This window comes from Mirounga leonina, unplaced genomic scaffold (assembly GCF_011800145.1).
Source record: "Mirounga leonina isolate KUSES-001 unplaced genomic scaffold, KU_Mleo_1.0 Mir_129, whole genome shotgun sequence".
NCBI lineage: Eukaryota > Metazoa > Chordata > Mammalia > Carnivora > Phocidae > Mirounga > Mirounga leonina.
The window spans coordinates 36803313-36822787 of NW_023270323.1; the positions used below are offsets into that span (position 1 = coordinate 36803313).

A 19475-nucleotide genomic window follows, 5' to 3' on the forward strand; every position below is an offset into this window, starting at 1 on the left:
TTTTTTACTAAATTTATTATTGAGCTTTAAACATGAAGTTCAGATTAACCTAATTAGCCAAATTAACCTTCAACTTCTGTCATTTTACCCTACCCCCCTTTCTCATTTGATATCTTATATTCTACCACTTAAACCATTTTCTTTGGGATGTTACATTTATTCATGGTGCCCTACTTTCTGAGGTTACACATCACTGAATGCATGTGCAAGTAGCTCAGTGCTTTGCAGACAGTAGGTATTCGAGATTTTGAATTGAATTGAACAACTCTGCTCTTAAAAATAACATCTGTAGGGGCGCCTGGGTGGCTCAGATGGTTGAGCGTCTGCCTTCGGCTCAGGTCATGATCCCAGGGTCCTGGGATCGAGTCCCGCATCGGGCTCCCTGCTCCTTGGGAGCCTGTTTCTCCCTCTGCTGCTCTCTCTCTCTCTCTGTCTCTCATGAATAGATTAAATAAAAAATCTTAAAAAAAAAATAATAACATCTGTAAGACTTTGGCTATGGGAGAAATCTCATTACTGCCACTGATTTCCCCGCTTTCCCTGGTGATAACATTCAGCTTCCGCAGACTGAACAAATTCTACGTAAATACAGTTGGGCTTAACACGGCAGGTCAAGAACCTTGTTTTAATATCTAAATCATTTAATCATAAATCATTTCATCTATCAAATCTATTTTTATTTCTGATTATTTAAATGGAACTGTTCTTCCAAACGAGTAATGAAGTTGTTTATTAGTTCCTAGTATTTTAGTGCTTTTATTGATAAATTTAGGAAAATGGGAATGTAAATACAGAGCAGAAAGTTCTGTCTTGTTTGGAGCTGTGGAGAAACAACAGTGGAGCAATATATTAGATTTTTTTTTCTTTTGCCACTCTTAAAAAATTAAAACCTAAAATATTTTCAAAACCCAATCCATTTTCCAAAAAACGTATCTGGCATGCTTAAGGAGAGTTGGTATTAGTGGTTAATGTTATTTTTTTTAAGCGGTTAATGTTATTTTAGTGTGTTTTTTCAGTATTTCACGGATTTAAAAAGTGGAGGTATTTAATCTTTTTAAAATTTTTACCTTGTGCGAAAGAGCATAACAGGTCAGTTGTTTTTCTCAACCATGATATTCCAGGCTATGTTTATCATATGGACTCAGAAGTCCCTACTCTTATAGTTTGTTAGTAAAAACAAAAGAATGCTACTTTTTCTTTTTACCTTCAGTGGTCCCTGGAGCTGCACTTTCGCTCAGCGTTGCCAGGCACCTGCCATTTGCATCTTCCTCTGTTAATTGTGTGGCAGGTTCATACTGCAGGATTGCATCCAAATCATGGAAGAACTTCATAGTTTTAGAGCTGTCTCCAGAGTTATGAGCATATTTAACTGTTCTGTATTCATATTTGAGATTTTTGTACTTTGCCCGGCACTGTTTCCAGTCTCTGTATACTCCTAGTGCTTGCAGCCTTTTAGCAATGTAAATGAATATTCCTTTATTTCTCAGGGTTCCATAAAGTTGTTCTCGTATATTTTTTTCTGCCCAGACACTAAGCAAAGCTTTAACCTCTTCTTCAGTCCAGTGCTTTCCTGCTCCACTCTCCATGTTGAAAGTGACCTGGAAATGATTCACTATTTCTAGCCAAGGTTTTGTTTCCTAGGAAACCAGACGGCTGGTTGTCAATAAGCTCCAAAGAGCTGAAAAGATCTAGTTTAACTGGTTCAAGCTGCCTGAGGGGAGTAACTTGAGAAACTGCCAAATAAGCAGGCTTTGTGATTAAAGAAGCCTGAACCTAAATGATTCCTAACGTTTTTCATTTCAGCCTTAAGGGAAAATTACCCTTGAGATGAAAGGGAAGGAAAACCATTTTTTAATTTCTTTTCTTACATAATTTATTCTGGTTTACTAAATGATTGTTGATTTTAGAAAAATTATTTTATAAGTGGTTGGCAGAGGTTTTTTCTGCCCTAAGATTTATGGCTAACGTTAATTTTTCCCCCTCTGATACGAATCATTTAGTCTTCTAGCATAGGTTAACATTAAAGACCACATCATTTCACTAAAGAAATCCTATGTCACAAATGACCCAGTCTTACAGGATGTATAGTATTATGCATGTCTATTTAATGTACTGGTGATTTAATAAAATTTCAAATTTAATTTTTTTAGATTTTTGCTTTGTGGGTATCCTTAATGTTGTAGTTTTTCTTGTTATTAAAATACCTAAACAACTACAGCATGTAATTTAGAAAAAGATCCATTTTACCAAATAAGTCAATATATTAATTATTAATGTATACATACATATATTAGAGATTTACTTTTTATTTCTACCGTGGTATATATTCTTTGGAACAAAAATTTGTTAATGTTTAGAGCATTTGTTCAGAACTATTAAAAATTGTGGAGCATTTAGAACCTTTATTTTATCATTTGATACTCCACAGTAGTACAGATCCTCTTAAGTCTTATTGTGTGTTATGCTACCTCTGGCCTAGCTTTTGGCTTTCTTCTCTATCTATATCGTCACCTTAAAAATACTAACACAGGAAATGAAATACAAAGTGCCTGATCAGCTTAGGATTTTTAGAAGCAGCATTTATTTTTTTGGTGATAACTAAAGTGATAGATACGTGTTGAGAAAAAAGTGGAAAGTGCAGAAAAGCAAAGCAAAAACCTCAAAAATAAATGAATTTTGTTCATGGTTCTATTACCCACCACTAGGCATTTTACCTGCTAATTTATTTGGAGATTTCCATTTGTATCTACATACTCAACTTTATTTAGAGGTCACATAGGACAGAGATGAGAAGCACAAGTTCTCTAGTCAGACTGTGTTCTCATCCTGGCTCTGCCACTGCTCTCTGTGTAACATTGGGCAAGTTACTTAACCTCCGTTTCTTTAGTGTCCTTATCTGTAAAATGGGAATGATAATCATAGTATCTATTTCAAAGGATTGTTGTGAGAGCCTGATAAATTAGATCATTCATGTAAATGCTTAGGACAGTGCCTGATGTGTTAGTTGGAACTCAGACACTATCATCTGCTGCTTGCTGGTCACATCATCATGAATCAAGTGGCACTAGCATGTAATGTGTTGTCAGTTCCTGGATGCTCTTGAGGAAAGTATGCTTCATAGAGAAGCTTATCAATGAGGTAAATTTATACTTAACAGTTAATGCCTTTTTATATTCACAGGGGTCAGGAGAGTGCTGGTATTGTGACCAGCGATGGGAATTCAGTACCAACATTCAAAACACACAAGGTATATTTGAACATAATGAAATGTTGATAATAAAGATAACAACAGCCAGGTGATAACTCGTATGTTAGTGGGGGAAGGAAATTTGAATAAATAATTTGCATATAGAAGTCATACTCTTTGATCAGCCGTTTCCATTTGTCAAATGAGGGTGCATTTCTTTCCGCCTGGTAGTTTGTTAGACTGACTCATTGAAACAGGTCATTTACTTAAATATTTTAACATGCTTTGAATTTTTAAAATGCAATTGATTTAGTTTATTATATTTGACAAATTTTGTTTATTACATCTGTTCTTCAATGTTTTAATGAAAAGACTCTCATAAAACAAGCACTTCAACATTGTGAATGTATTAAATGCCGTTGAATTGTTTACCTTAAAATGGTTAATTTTATTTTATGTTATGTGAATTTCACCTCAGATTTTTTTCTAAAGATGTTTTATGGTTCTTACTGACTAGGGCCACAAGTCTGTTTTTTTTCTAAGATGAGCTTTTACTTTGACTTTGCAAGGGAATGGGTCTTGTAAATCATGTCTTTACTCAAGACAATTTGAAGAAATTATATATTTCAAACCTTGGAATTGGACACACAAGATACGCCACTACAGGAAACTGTGAATTAGAAAATTGTCAGCCCTTTGTTGTTGAAACACTTCATGGGAAAATAGCTGTGGCACATAATGGCGAATTGGTAAATGCTGCTCAATTGAGGAAAAAGGTAAGTATTTTTAATGCTTTTTATCATGATTAGGATAAATGAATGAAATGAAGTTATTGGGGATCTTGGTGCAGGGTATTTCCTAATTGTTGCCACCTGTTACTTACTGCAGAGGACAACTGTATTAGAATTACCTGGAGTACTTGTTATACTTGCAGATTCTAAGATATCACCCCAGAGTCTGGGGTGGGAGGGTGGTCAGTCAGCATTTTAATATGCTTCTAAGATGATTCTAATGTACTGCTTTAGGGTAGAGATTTGGAAAAGTTAATATATGGTTGTTGTTAGAAACGAGAAGTTAGGGGGGCGCCTGGGTGGCTCAGTTGGTTAAGCGACTGCCTTCGGCTCTGGTCATGATCCTGGAGTCCCTGGATCGAGTCCCGCATCGGGCTCCCTGCTCAGCAGGGAGTCTGCTTTGCCCTCTGACCCTACCCCCTCTCATGTGTTCTCTCTCTCTCTCATTCTCTCTGTCTCAAAAAAAAAAAAAAAAAAAAAAAATCTTATAGAAACGAGAAGTTAGGGTTTATGGACTCTTCCTATCCCTTTAGCTTTTGTCCTTATGTTCGAAGCATAAGAAGAAAATAGAATATAAACTTGAAGATAACAAATATAAGAAAAAGTGATTTGGAAACAATTACAGGAAACCACTTGGAGAAAGGGCAAAGAGAGTTTACTTAGGTTCTTTTTGTTCACAGCATGTTATTTGGAGCATTCTGTGTTAATTTGTGCCTATACCTTTATTCATCATCATTTCATCTTCCTTTTTTTAAAATTACTTGGTATATTTATATTCCTGATAGCTTAATTATCCTTTCTTGCCATTCATTTATTGACACCAAGTTTCTTCCATCCATTGGATTCTAATAATCTTGATCTGGTCACAGTGCAAATAAAAACCTCAGGTGGTATTCATTAACAGGATGGTTCTACACACACAGTTATCTCCTTAGCATTCTAGAACCAGGCATTTTACATGGGATAATTAGTGACAGAAGTCAAACTATGGTGAATTTTGATGGGTGGAAAATATCTGGAACCATGCTTCCATACCACTCATTGTCCTTTTATTTTCAATTCTAGCTTTAGTTATTTCCCAGAGCTTTCTTCTGCCCTCTTCTTGGGCTCCAGTATTATAATGATAATAAAATGGTTTTTTGCCCCCAAGTGAAAAAATAATTTTTTAATTCATACAATCAGAAAAGTATAAATATGAAGTAAAAATTAATTTAAAAAAAGCTCACCCACTTAGAGATAACCACCAAAAGTTCAATTCTGAACACTACGTAGCTCATTCTTTGTAGACATAACCCCTTACCCAGATGCTGGATTTCACTTCTACACATTTAGCTGCCTACTGAAAATGTTGTGTAGTATGAGTTTAAACTCAGCCTGTACATGTCAGTGGTGATGTTCTCATCCTGGTCAGTCTTACTCAGAACCTCGTAATCATTATGAGAGTGTTCAACCAATTTTATTACATCTTCTACATTTAGTTGTTCAATATGGTTAATTCCTTTATTCTACTCGATCAGCGATAATCAATGAGGGTGGGTAGCCATCAGCACTACCACCAACAAACCTGGCTTGAGAGTCCCCACTGTGGTGTGCCACTCTTAAGAGAATGTGTCCTCTTGGTCAGAATTGTCAAGGGCTGAAAATGTTAGCATCATAATTCCAAAGTCTTGTGCCTTCTCTACCATCCCCCACCTTTATTGTAGGTCTACATTCCTTCAAACTTAGTTTTCAAAAGCTATTCTTTATGCTTCCTAGAACACTTTTTTTTCTTGCTTAAAAACCTTCAGAGACTTCCCATTGCCTCTAGCAGTGCTTCTCCATTACTATATACATGTCAATAGTAGAATGTGGGATTTTCTGATTTCTTTGTATAATGGTGGGCTGTTGGGTAAAGAAGGGTCAGGTGGAGCTTTCCCTCTAATGATTACACTTTTCTCCATTCTAAATAGCTTCTGCGGCACGGTATTGGTTTGTCAACAAGTTCTGATAGCGAAATGATTACCCAGTTACTGGCCTATACCCCTCCTCAGGAACAAGATGGCACCCCAGATTGGGTAGCAAGGTAATTGTAAAACTAGGCTAAGCTCATAGCTCTGGTAACAAGAGCTCTGTCTTCCATGTGTTTATAACTGAAGTTATTCATTCAATTATTTAATTAATTTCAGGATTAAAAACTTAATGAAGGAAGCACCCACAGCATACTCCCTGCTTATAATGCACAGAGATGTTATTTATGCAGTACGAGATCCTTATGGAAATCGTCCTTTATGCATTGGACGTCTTATGCCTGTATCTGATATAAATGATAAAGGTAATGCACCTCAGAAGAAACGTAATTTCATAGTGCTTTTCCAAATCATTGTCCTACTGTTGGCACACCCTCAAATCTTGAGGCATAGGAAGCTTATAAGTGAGAAGGAACTAGGTAAAAAGAAAAAAAAAAAAGGCAATTTCTAACATACATTTCTTTGAGTATTTCTGAGGATGAACCATTTTTAAAGAATTTAACGGACATTCCTGTTTTGTCTGAATTGCCTTTGCCCAGCTTTTTCATTTGATTGTAGTATGATTTCAGTGATTTTCTTTTTGACTTACTAGACGTCTGTCTGAGACATTGAAATCAGTTTTTGAAAGAATTTTGGCATCATTAGTTTTATCTTTGGCTCAAGTTGAATGAAGATTGATGTGGTTTTTTTTTCTTCTCAAATTTTTATTTAAGTTCTAGTTAGATTCATGTGCTCTTAAAGTTGTAGAAATGGAAAAAGAAAGTTGTAGAAATGGATTTTTTTAATTTATCTATTTGGTGTTTAACTGCTCACTTGAAATAGGTAGCCTCTTGTAAAATTTCTTGAATCCATTAACTATATTGCCTTGTGATTTACAGAGAAAAAATCTTCAGAAATAGAAGGATGGGTGGTATCTTCAGAATCTTGTAGCTTTTTATCAATTGGTGCAAGGTAAGTTTTGTTTCACTCAGCATGTTCACTTTTTCCACATCAATAAAAAAATTTTTTAAATGAAAGTTTTCTTTCTGATGTCTGCAAGAAGACATATCTATAAATGCAGTTTCTTTTGTACATTGTACTCAGCAGTTGTACTGACTTTAATGTTCCTGTAATACCTTCTAATTCTGAAACTGGCATCTTGTTTTCAGTCCCATGAGACCTATTTTTAGAAAGCAAGAATCAAGAATCTCTTCAGCAAGGAATAGTTATGATCAAAAAATTTAAGCCAGAATAAAAATGTTCTCTTTAGCCTCTATTCTTCCAAAACTCAGTAAAACTTAGGGCTTTTATTTTTTAAAATTCAAAATTAGAATTTAGGGGTAATATACATATTAGATTTACTGCTGGAGGAATATTACTTTTTAATTTTTTAAGCCATCTCTTAAACTGAACCACTTTTCCTTTTTTTTTTTTTAAAGATTTTATTTATTTATTTGAGACAGAGAGAATGAGAGAGAGAGAGCACGTGAGAGGGGGGGAGGGTCAGAGGCAGAAGCAGGCTCCCTGCCGAGCAGGGAGCCCGATGCGGGACTCGATCCAGGGACTCCAGGATCATGACCTGAGCCGAAGGCAGTTGCCCAACCAACTGAGCCACCCAGGCGCCCCCACTTTTCCTTTATAAGGGCAGGGACTCTCTGTGTACTTTACAATAGATGTTATTATCGGTCTTAAGGACTGGTTTATTTAAAGTCTTCTTTCTTCAACATTGTTTCCCAAGATATTACCGTGAAGTCTTGCCTGGAGAAATCGTGGAAATAACCAAACGTAGTGTCCAAACTCTTGACATTATACCAAGGTCTGAAGGAAACCCGACGGCTTTTTGTATCTTTGAATATGTTTATTTTGCAAGACCAGATAGTATATTTGAAGGTAAATAAAATATCTTTAACTTTTTATATAAGTGTTGTATTTATCTCATCAAAACATGGCAGTTCTTTTTTTTTTTTTAAAGATTTTATTTATTTATTTGACAGAGACACGGCGAGAGAGGGAACACAAGCAGGGGGAGTGGGAGAGGGAGAAGCAGGTTTCCCGCCGAGCAGAGAGCCCCATGCGGGGCTCAATCCCAGGACTCTGGGATCATGACCTGAGCCGAAGGCAGACGCTTAGCCGACTGAGCCACCCAGGCACCCCTGAAACGTGGCAGTTCTTGGTTCGAAGGCCTACCTGGCTCTTTAGAGGCACATTGCTTACATGTTGTGGATATGGGACTGAATCTACAAGTCATATGATCACTATTTTTCCCTTTCATTTGATTCCTGGATTTTGTTTTCCTTTTTAGGAGTAAGGATTATGATGTTCAGATGTGTATTAAGGCCAGGGGGTTTTTTTTGAATAGTGAATTCCCCAGTTTATGTATTTCCACTTTAGTTGTTTTATATATTTTACTTTACTTTTTATACTCCATGTATGGCATTCTAACAAGCTAATTTTCGTAGAATAATATGTTAAGTAAAAATAATCCATTTCCTTTTCCAAACCTTCCAGACCAAATGGTTTACACAGTAAGATATCGCTGTGGTCAGCAGCTTGCAATTGAAGCCCCTGTGGATGCAGATTTGGTTAGCACTGTTCCGGAATCTGCTACACCTGCTGCTCTTGGTTACGCAGGAAAGGTATTTTCTTTGGACATGTAGTGAAATGCTCTTGAGCACTGAAATTAGAAATCCTTGTATATAAAGAGAAACTTACCAACACATTGTAAGGAAAAAGAAAATGCTGGGTCCTTTCCAAGGGTTATTTTCCAGCCTTTTCATTCAATGGCACTATTATAGTGGAGTCCACCCAAAGATTAGCAGAATGATCCTCTTCGTATAAAAAGATAACATCATGGAAAAAAAAAAAAAGGTAACATCATGAATATATATAGAATTTAGTGGTAATATTTACTTATTAAAACCTATTTCTTAAAGTACCCTGGTATATTTGTTCCCTATTTAGTATGGGTGATAATAAAGCAATTTATGTTCATTTTGTGTAATATTTTTAAATTTATTTATTTATTTATTTTAAGTAGGCTCCGTGCCAAGTGCAGAGCCCAACGCAAGGGTTCTAATTCACGACCCTGAGATCAAGACCTGAGCTGAGATCAAGGGCTGGTCGTTTAACCGACTGAGCCACCCAGGCGCCCCTTTTTTCTTAAACTTTTTTTTTTAATGTTTTTAGTACTATGCTTAATTTCATTTTTCATGACTAGGTAGATAATATAACTATAGTGATCCTGGGGTGTCCTGCTCAACATTCACTATGTTGAAAAGTTTAACTTACTAGTTTTTAAAAGAAATAATATGCATACATTTTAGGTTAGTATTACCTTGAAAGATGGAGAAATCCCACCTGCCCCCTCAGAAAGTATATCCTTTGCATACTGGTTTTAATTCATTTCTTGCTGATAATTTTTAATTGCTGTGAATTTTTCTGACAGTGATTTATTCTTTGTCGTGTCTTCACACGCTTAGTGTTCCCTTCCAGGACAGAGAAATATTTGTTTAAAAGCATTATAACTCCTGGCAAAATGAATTGGTTTTCCCACTGAGTATATTACTTTGAATGATATTTCTTTTTGCCTTTTTTCCCTACAATTTAAATAGTGAAGGAAAATTGTAATCTGTTAATGGAGAGTTCAGAATAGCAATTTCAAATGTTTGTATACATATTATAATGGAAGCATGACCTAGAGAAAATAGGAGCCTAGGGTTCTCTATTTATTGCTGCTCATTGTCCTTTTATTTCTTGTCTGTCAGTGTGGGCTTCCATATGTGGAAGTGCTATGTAAAAACCGGTATGTAGGAAGAACCTTCATTCAACCAAACATGAGGTTAAGACAACTCGGTGTTGCAAAAAAATTTGGAGTATTGTCGGACAACTTTAAAGGCAAAAGAATTGTTCTTGTAGATGATTCAATTGTAAGAGGCAATACCATTTCACCCATAATCAAATTGCTCAAAGAATCTGGTGCAAAAGAGGTAAGTAATATTAAAACATATCCTAAAGTACTGATAATTAACAATAGGATACTGGCATAAAAATTGCAATGTAGTACAGTGAATGAAAATGGATAGTTCAATATAATAAATTGTCATCTTTCATATAAGTTGGTTTAGTAATAACTGTCCAGTAACTTGGAAAACATGTATGTAATTTTAAAAACTAAAACCACAAAATAGAGTGCTTTTTAAATTTTTAGAGTATTTCTCTTTTTGAAGATGCAGAGCAAATCCTATTGTAATAAATTTGCCACACCGGGTTATATTTTTAAATCTCAGAGCTTATTCTAACTCTAAATATCTCAGTAATTCAAATTACAGAAGTGATTTTAAAAAATAAACATTACTGAAGAGATGTAATTTACAACTAATAGTTGAATGGATTCAAAAATAAAGTCTCTTGTAGGAGAAAGTGGCATGGAAAGCAGTGGCAGTCTTTCTACAAAGCTTTAAAGATAATTGTAATTATGAGGGACGCCTGGGCGGTACAGTCATTTCAGAGTCTGACTCTTGGTTTCCACTCAGGTCATGATCCCAGGGTCATGAGATCAAGCCCGGCCTTGGGCTCCTTGCTCAGCATAGAGTGTGCTTGAGACTCTCTCCCTCTCCTTCTGCCTCTTCTGCCCCGCCTGCTTGTGTGTGTGCTCTCTCCCTCTAAAAAGTAAATAAATGAATAAAAAAAAAGTAATTGCAATTATGAGTTTCCAACTTTTTTATGACTGTTATTATGATTATGATAATCTCTTCGGATTTTTTTTTTTTAAGAGTTTGTGAGTGCGTGAGGGGGCTAGGGGCAGAGGGAGAGGGAGAGAGAATCTTAAGCAGGCTCCATGAGGAGCATGGAGCCTGAATTGGGGCTCAGTCTCATGACCCTGAGGTCATGACCTGAGCCAAAATCAAGAGTTGGACTCCTAACTGACTGAGCCACCCAGGCGCCCCTTACACAATTATTCTTAAAATGCATGTCAAAATAATATGTGAAAATGATTTCTTTCCAAGGTACACATTAGAGTGGCTTCACCACCAATTAGATATCCATGCTTCATGGGAATAAACATACCAACAAAAGAAGAGCTTATTGCCAATAAACCTGAATTTGAACATCTTGCAAAATATCTGGGTAGGTATTAAAATTTCTATAAACTTTATTTTTTATTTTTATTTTTTTTTAAGATTTTATTTATTTGACAGAGAGAGACACAGCGAGAACAGGGAACACAAGCAGGGGGAGTGGGAGAGGGAGAAGAGGCTTCCCTCCAAGCAGGGAGCCCAATGTGGGGCTCGATCCCAGGACCCTGGGATCATGACCTGAGCCGAAAGCAGACGCTTAACGACTGAGCCACCCAGGCGCCCCTAAACTTTATTTATTAACAGAGAAAATCCAAAGCTTGTCAGTCTTTACACTTGTAATAAAAAAAAAAAAATGTCCAGTATTTGTTAAAAATACGTATTGTATGACATGTTGAGCCGATATTGAACACTATCCTGAATAATGAGAGTGCCTGGTGTATATAGACACCGTGGTAAGTGCTATATTGGAGACCAAGGCCAAGGTGAGATCAGGTGGAAAGGAAGAAAGGCTTTCCAGGTAGAGGGAACTGCAGGCATATCAGTTAAAACCTTACAAAGATCAGATCCCAAGAAAAAAATAATTTTACCACAGATTCTAATAGAATAATTTGGATGTGGGTACAAATCGAAAAGTGAAAAGCTACTGTAGAGTTATCTTTAATAATGAAGTCAGCAGAATTGGAGATCTAGGTTATCCTGGATAAAACATTTGCTTTTCAAATTAGGTGAGATAAAGTATTTAAATAGCACACAGATGTTTAGCCAGTGTACCTTGGTACCTCCACACTGCTTGATTACGGCTGGTGCTTCTTTTGATATGCCTGTGCCTTACCAGTTAAATATTTTGAATATCACCCAATTGATATCTTATTGTGAACATTTACTCTTTGCCAGGAACATATCTATATTATTGTAATAATATCACAGCTACTCTACAGTTAGGCCATGTTTCCCTTATCTTATAGATGAAAAAATAGACTTAGGAAAAGTAAGTGACCTTGAGCTTATAATTGAACCCAGATTTTCCTGACTTCAAAGTCTATTTTCGTTATCAAGAAAATTACTCCTGAAGCTTACTGAATCCATTCTAGATTTGAAGCCCCCACTGTTATTTTAAATTATATTCTCCCTTAAATTCCAATTTCATATTTTAAAAAATAATAAAGGCCCAAGGGCGCCTGGGTGGCTCAGTTGGTTAAGCGACTGCCTTCGGCTCAGGTCACGATCCTGGAGTCCCGGGATCGAGTCCCGCATCGGGCTCCCTGCTCGGCAGGGAGTCTGCTTCTGCCTCTGACCCTCCTCCCTCTCATGCTGTCTCTCTCTCATTGTCTCTCTCGCAAATAAATAAAATCTTAAAAATAAAATAAAATAAATAAAATAAAATAATAAAGGCCCAGAGTTTTATTACATACTTCTTCCTTCCCCCGCCCCCTTTTAAAGAGGCTAAAGGAGGAATTTTTATTGTGGCTTGAGTTTTTCTGTTTGTAACTGTCATTTTTTGAGGCAGTTCATCCTTTCCAAAGGAAGTGTAATGACCTTTTCCTTTTTCTCTCTTTCCTCCTGTAGGAGCAAACAGTGTTGTATATCTGTCAGTGGGAGGACTGGTTTCATCTGTACAAGAAGGGATAAAGTTTAAAAAACAGAAAGTGGAAAAGCAGGATATTATGATTCAAGAGAATGGGAATGGTCTGGAATGCTTTGAAAAGAATGGTCATTGTACAGCTTGTCTCACTGGAAAATACCCTGTGGAATTGGAGTGGTAGCTGGTAGGGACAGATAAGATTTTTCAAGATATAAAGTTGGTTAAGAAGTTTTAGTGGTGGTTAACATCCTATCCATATACTGTTGTTACTCCCTTGAAACGATGTAAAATGCCACATGCTTATGTTTACCTTTACAAGTTTTGAGAGTTCTGAAAAGAGTACCAAAGTGCTAATGCTTTCCTTAACAATCCTAGATAAATACTTTGGTGTTATCTAGGAATTTGGATGATCCTTTCAGTTTTATTTAGTAGTTTAGTACTTTGAGTCTACCACTTCCGAGGTCATATACATTTAATTTCACATCAGCAACAATAATGCAAAGAATAGGTAAATTTCTGTTTTAGTGAGGATTGTCAGGCACTGTATCTTCCCACAGATTCTTAGAGAATTTTGTGGAATGTTTCTTGAAAGTTATTGAAATTCAGTTGTGGAGTATTTTCATAATTGAAACCTTGCTAATCGTAAATAATACTACAACATTGGTGTTTCTTTTGTTTTTTGTTCTTTTTTTTTTAACGCACAAGCATCAGCTAGCCTTTTTTTACCTGGTCAGAGAAGGTGGGGTGAGTGGCATTTGCCAGGTCCACGCTTTAAAGAGTTTGCAAGAGGTTAGACTAAGGTGGTGTGATGTAAACAGGACATGAGTTAAATATAACATTTCATGCAAACCTTGAATCCATTATATCCCAAAAGTGTCAGGCTCCTGGAGTTCTCAGTGTGGTTTTGACCTTGGCTTCCCTGTCTAACAAAACTTAAAACAAGAACAACAAATACATACCTTTTTGTGTTTCACCTTTCCCGCCTGTGCAACGGGGTACTTACATTACTTAAATAATTAATAGGAATGTGAAAAAGTGTCATACTTTTGGTGGTTAGAGCCATCATTTCACCCCTCAATTTTAAGATAGTGCATGATTATTAGTTTTTGAAATGTTGGCTGTTACTCTGAAATTGAGATTTCATTATGATGAAGGGAGACAGTTTAGCAGTGCTTTGCCACCTGTCTTTGAGATGTCTTAAAAATGATTCTAAAAACATGTCTGTGGAAGGTGCTTTCCTACATTTGATTATAAAGTACATTTGATTCATACTACTTAGTGCCCTTATAGTATAAGCCCAGCAAGTAACCTAGTACATTTGAAGTAAAAAATTTTTAGATTCTAACAACCCTTTTATCCTTATTAATTATATTTTCTTTTAATGAACTGCTGCTTGATCATTTGCAAACATATACACATATATATGTATAAATATATATACATAGTTGGAATTAAATGATCAAGTAGAAACATTGTAGGGGCCAATTTTGCTTAAGAATCAAGGTGACAACTATTTCGGAATTAGCATGCTCATCTAATTCTAAGCATCACCTTATCACTTTTTTCTACTTTATTTTATTGGGATTTAACAATTTTTTAAAAGTGTTTTCTTGTAACATCTGAGATTTAAAATATTAAGTTGACCTGCCCCCAACCCCTGTTTATGTAAGCTTTTTTAAAACAAAAGTGTTTGTTTCTGTGTTATTAAGTTACCTAAATTTGATGTATATAGTGTCCAAATCCATTTAGAAATTTAATATTTATTAATAACTGAAATCTTCTGTCTTCATTTGGTATATAGTCTCATATGTTATATTATGGCAGGCCAAGATAAAATCTTGACAGCTCTTTAAGCCCATGCGCAGCAGGCAGCAGCAGGTCACATAACCCTGTGGCAGTGACTTAAGCAAATTGGCATTTGAATAAAGCCCTGGGACCATTTGGGTATATAGCCTCTTGTCTTAAATGTATTCCTCATGTCAGCATGGAGGAGGCAAGACCTGTGGGTCAATTTTGAATTGGCCTCAGTTACATTTGATTTTTAAAAACAAGAGACTCAGGGAAAGTACTAAACCAAAATCTCTGATTTGACTTTTGTGTTTTCCATAGTTTTTGTCTCCCATTGTTTTTATTTTTTGTTTTACTGAGCTGCTTTTATAAAGGAATATGGTACTGTGAGAGTTTGGTAATTCTACAAATTTCTTAATGTTTCTCCATCATGACCTTTTATTTCCCAAGTTTCTGAAGTCTGAATTAATTACAGTTTTATTAATTAATTACATATACTCTCAAATGTTTAACTGCTTTAAATTAAAATAAGCAGACTATTGAAAATCACAAAGAAGATGAAAAATGTGTTTTCACAGGATCTATCTTGTTGTGAATTAAACTAAGCCTACTTTTTTGTGACTTCATTGTGATGCATTGGTGACAAATACATGTAATATGTTTAAATATGTGTGTGTGCTTTTTTTAATAGTGACCTTACTCAGTGCATTATGATGAATAGCACAGGAATAGTCACATCTAGGCTCCCTTCTTAACACCAGCTAGTCAGATCTTATTTCTCTGATCCAGACATTCCAATAAATAGGCCATTGCTTATGAACAGGAAAAAATTCCTGGCTGAGTAGAAAGGACACATAAAGTTATTTAAAATGTAATGCTAAGTAAGCACTATAATAGTAGTAAGTTCTGCAAAAATACTAGTGGGAATGGGGAGTGTAACAGAAGAGGTGTCTTAGATTTCCAAAATGTGTGTGTGCATGTGTTTGTGGTTGGGGAATTTTTTTTTAAATCAAATTAAAGTAGGTAAATCAACAAATTGTGGTACATCCAGAGAATAGAATATTATTCAGTCCTAAAAGGAAATGAGCTATCAGGCCATGGAAAGACATGGAGGGAACTTAAATGCGTATTACCGAGTGAAAGAAGCCAATCTGTGAAAGCTACCTACTGTGAGTCCAACTATATGCCATTCTGCAAAAGGCAAAACTGTGGAGACATCAGTGGTTGCCAGGGGTGGTGGGGGAGGAAGGGATGAATAGGAGGGGCACAGAGAATTTTTAGGACAGTGAAACTACTCTGTGTGATATTATAATGGTGGATACATGTCATTATATATTTGTTCCAACCCATAGTGTACATCACCAAGAGTAAACCCTAATGTAAACTATAGACTTTGGGTGATAATGATGTATCCATGTAGGTTTATCAGTTGAAACAAATGTACTGTCCTGGTGGGGGATGTTGATAATGGAGGAGGCTGTGCATGTGTGGGGGCAGGGGGTTTGTGAGAACTCGGTATTTCTGCTCAATTTTGCTGTGAACTAAAACTGCTCTAAAATATAGTCTCCTTTAAAAATAAACATACCAAGTCCCACCTCTAAGCAAAAAATAAAATAATATATGCGTATATGTTATTGCCTCTGAAAATCTTGCCCCAGGGCATCACTTCTCATGCCTTCTTTCTTTGGATTTCAAATAGAGCTTAGTCAACTCCTAAGGAAAGTTGCCTTCTTGTTTAAGTCAAAATGAAAATCCAAGCCTCTCAGGAAAAGCTGCATGCCCCTTAGACATTTTAGACTAAGCTATAGTATGCAATGTAAACTCATTTTTTGTGTGTGCATAAATTTTCTTTTTATGTAGCTGAGAAGTTGTTAGATGGCAGGAACCAGTGCTTTTAACATTTTTTTTTTTAAGATTTTATTTATTTATTTGACAGAGACACAGCGAGAGAGGGAACACAAGCAGGGGGAGTGGGACAGGGAGAAGCAGGCTTCCCGTGGAGCAGGGAGCCGATGCGGGGCTCGATCCCAGGACTGGGATCATGACCTGAGCCGAAGGCAGACACTTAATGACTGAGCCGTCCAGGCGCCCCTGCTTTTAACTTTTTTGGAAGTTCTCAGGATCTACCATAATACTGAACTCCTTGCACTGTAACAAAATGGAAAATGACTGCACAAAAGAGACCCACAAGGGTCCTGTACTCTTCCTCAGCCTTTGAATTTGCTTCATTGAAAATTGTTTGGCTTCGGGCGCCTGGGTGGCTCAGATGGTTAAGCGTCTGCCTTCGGTTCAGGTCATGATCTCAGGGTCCTGGGATCGAGCCCCGCATCGGGTTCCCTGCTCAGTGCAGAGCCTGCTTCTCCCTCTCCCTCTGCCACTCCCTCTGCTTATGCTCTTCTATCTCTCTGTCAAATAAATAAATAAAATCTTAAAAAAAAAAAATTGTTTGGCTTCAATATTGACATTCTGATGGATATCTTCAATGTGATGATTAATTTTGTGTTAACTTGGCTAGGCTGTGGTGCTCAGTTGTTCAAACACCAGTCTAGATGTGGTGAAGTTATTTTTTAGATTTGATTAACATTTAAATCAGTAGACTTAAAAAAAGATTGATTTTAGAGCGTGAGTAGAGGGAGGGGCAGAGGGCGAGGGAGACTCTCAAGCAGACTCCCTGCTGAGCATAGAGCCCCACATGATGCAGCGCTCAGTGCACGTGGGGCTCGATTCCATGATGTGAACTGAAATAAGAGTCGGACACTTAACAGACTGAGCCACCCAGGTGCTCCATCAGTAGACTAAATAAAGCAGATTACTCTCCATAATGTGAGTGGACCTCATCCAGTCAGTTGTAGGTCTTAAGAATAAAGATGGAGGTTTCCTGGAGATAGAATTTTCAAAATTGCAACATAGAAACCCTGCCAGAGTTTCCAGCCTGCTGGCCTGCTCTATAGATTCCAAATTTGACAGCCCTCACAAATGTGTGAGCCAATTTCTTAAAATACATGTATCTCTCTCTCTTTCAAACATATACTTTTATATATTTTATGTGGTATGTTTATGTTTATATGTGTTTTTGTTCCTCTGCAGAACTTTAATAGACTCCCTCTTGCGAACAGTGGGACCTTCCTCATCCCTCCATTCTTTCCTAGCCATCTGACAAAACAAGCCCGAGTGAACCCAACTACTAATTTTCTCCACTTTCAACTGGGCAGCTGAGCACTGTTAAGAGTAAATCATGTATCAGGCGCCTGGGTGGCTCAGTTGGTTAAGCGACTGCCTTCGGCTCAGGTCATGATCCTGGAGTCCCTGGATCGAGTCCCGCATCGGGCTCCCTGCTCGGCGGGGGGTCTCCTTCTCCCTCTGACCCTCCCCCCTCTCATGTGCTCTCTCTCATTCTCTCTCTCAAATAAATAAATAAAATCTTAAAAAAAAGCAAACCATATAACACACCATTATCCCAACTGTTATTCTGCAAAGCACACAACAGGGAGCTAGCCTTGTCTTCAGGGTAGTATGATACTGTGATTTATAATAAGATATATATTTGGTCTTTATCCTATTTCTAGCACAGATACCTTAAAGTCGTTGAGATTTCCTAAGTGATAAGAGCAATAAAGGTGTGTTTTTTTAAATTCCAGTGTAGTCAACATACAGTGCTATATTAGTTTCAGGTGTACAATGTAATGATTCAACAGTTCCATATATTACTCAGTGCTCATCAAGGTAAGTGTACACTTAATCCCCATCACTAACCCATCCCTCACCCACCCACCTCCCCTCTCCTAACCATTTGTTCTCTATGGTTGAGTGTTTTTTGGTTTGCCTCTAATAAAGGTGTCGATATTCATAACAAATTCCTTTCAGCCACACCTGTGTTTATGTTAATGAGGTGACTTTCTGAAAACACCTAAGAATAAGGACTCTTTTCCAGGGGAACTGACCATGTGATGAGAGGGTTGAACTTTCAGCCGCACCTCCTTGACTTTCAGGGAGGGGAGAGGAGCTACAGGTTGAATCAACAGGGAATGGCCAGTGATTTAATCAATTGTGCCCTCATAATTAAGCCTCTATAAAAACCCAGAAGGACTCGTGGTCTGGAGAATTTCCTGGTTGGTGACATGGAGACGCGGGGGTGAGTGGTATGCTTGGAGAGCGTGGTAGCTCCATGCTCCCTTTCCACATCCCTTGTCCTCTGCGTTCCTTCCAACTAGCTGTTCCTGAGTTAATTGCGTGATGGATGGAAAACTCACCCATTGGAGGTAGGGTCAAGGATACTCAAAATTGTTTTTGAAATCATTTTTATTTTTAAAAGAAACGACATTGGCAACTGAGATGAGGTGGAGGATTAGGTGAAAAGTGAAATTAGGGGTGCCTGGGTGGCTCAGTTGGTTAAGCGACTGCCTTCGGCTCGGGTCATGATCCTGGAGTCCCGGGATCGAGTCCCACGTCGGGCTCCCTGCTCAGCAGGGAGTCTGCTTCTCCCTCTGACCCTCCTCCCTCTCGTGCTCTCTGTCTCTCATTGTCTCTCTCGCAAATAAATAAAATCTTAAAAAAAAATTAAAAAAAATAAAAAATAAAAAAAAAGTGAAATTAGAATGCATCAATAAATGTGCAAAGGATCAGCAAGGTTCTGGGATAGGCATTTGAAACTTCCCAGGAATTAATGTAGTGGATGGGAGAAGAGTAAAAAGATAGTTGGGGAAACAGGTGCATAAGACATGAAACTGTTTTCCAGATACTTAAGTATTTAGTATAAGAAGTTAAATGCAGCTGTTGATAGGTTCTGTAAGAAGTGTAAATTACCGGGGCGCCTGGGTGGCTCAGTCGTTAAGTGTCTGCCTTCAGCTCAGGTCATGGTCCCAGGGTTCTGGGATCGAGCCCCACATCGGGCTCCCTGCTGCGCGGGAAGCCTGCTTCTCCCTCTCCCACTCCCCCAGCTTGTGTTCCCTCTCTCGCTGTGTCTCTCTCTATCAAATAAATAAATAAAATCTTAAAAAAAAAAAAAGTGTAAGTTACCGTTTGGGAAAGGTGTAGGCTTACACCCTACTGAAAAGCTAGTATGCT

General features: G+C 37.3%; 1 protein-coding gene across 1 annotated transcript in view; it reads left to right on the top strand.

The window, feature by feature from the left end:
* The window catches only part of PPAT (phosphoribosyl pyrophosphate amidotransferase), a 35033-nt gene extending 19956 nt beyond the window's left edge, over positions 1 to 15077 (top strand). Inside the window, exons 2-11 of the mRNA XM_035004921.1 lie at positions 3181 to 3247; positions 3757 to 3963; positions 5928 to 6040; positions 6144 to 6289; positions 6863 to 6935; positions 7702 to 7853; positions 8472 to 8599; positions 9728 to 9949; positions 10970 to 11090; positions 12608 to 15077. Coding sequence (XP_034860812.1) covers positions 3181 to 3247; positions 3757 to 3963; positions 5928 to 6040; positions 6144 to 6289; positions 6863 to 6935; positions 7702 to 7853; positions 8472 to 8599; positions 9728 to 9949; positions 10970 to 11090; positions 12608 to 12804 — 1426 coding nt within the window. The 3' untranslated portion in view covers positions 12805 to 15077. The remainder of the gene's footprint in view (positions 1 to 3180; positions 3248 to 3756; positions 3964 to 5927; positions 6041 to 6143; positions 6290 to 6862; positions 6936 to 7701; positions 7854 to 8471; positions 8600 to 9727; positions 9950 to 10969; positions 11091 to 12607) is intronic.
* The last annotated feature ends 4398 nt before the right edge of the window (positions 15078 to 19475 follow it).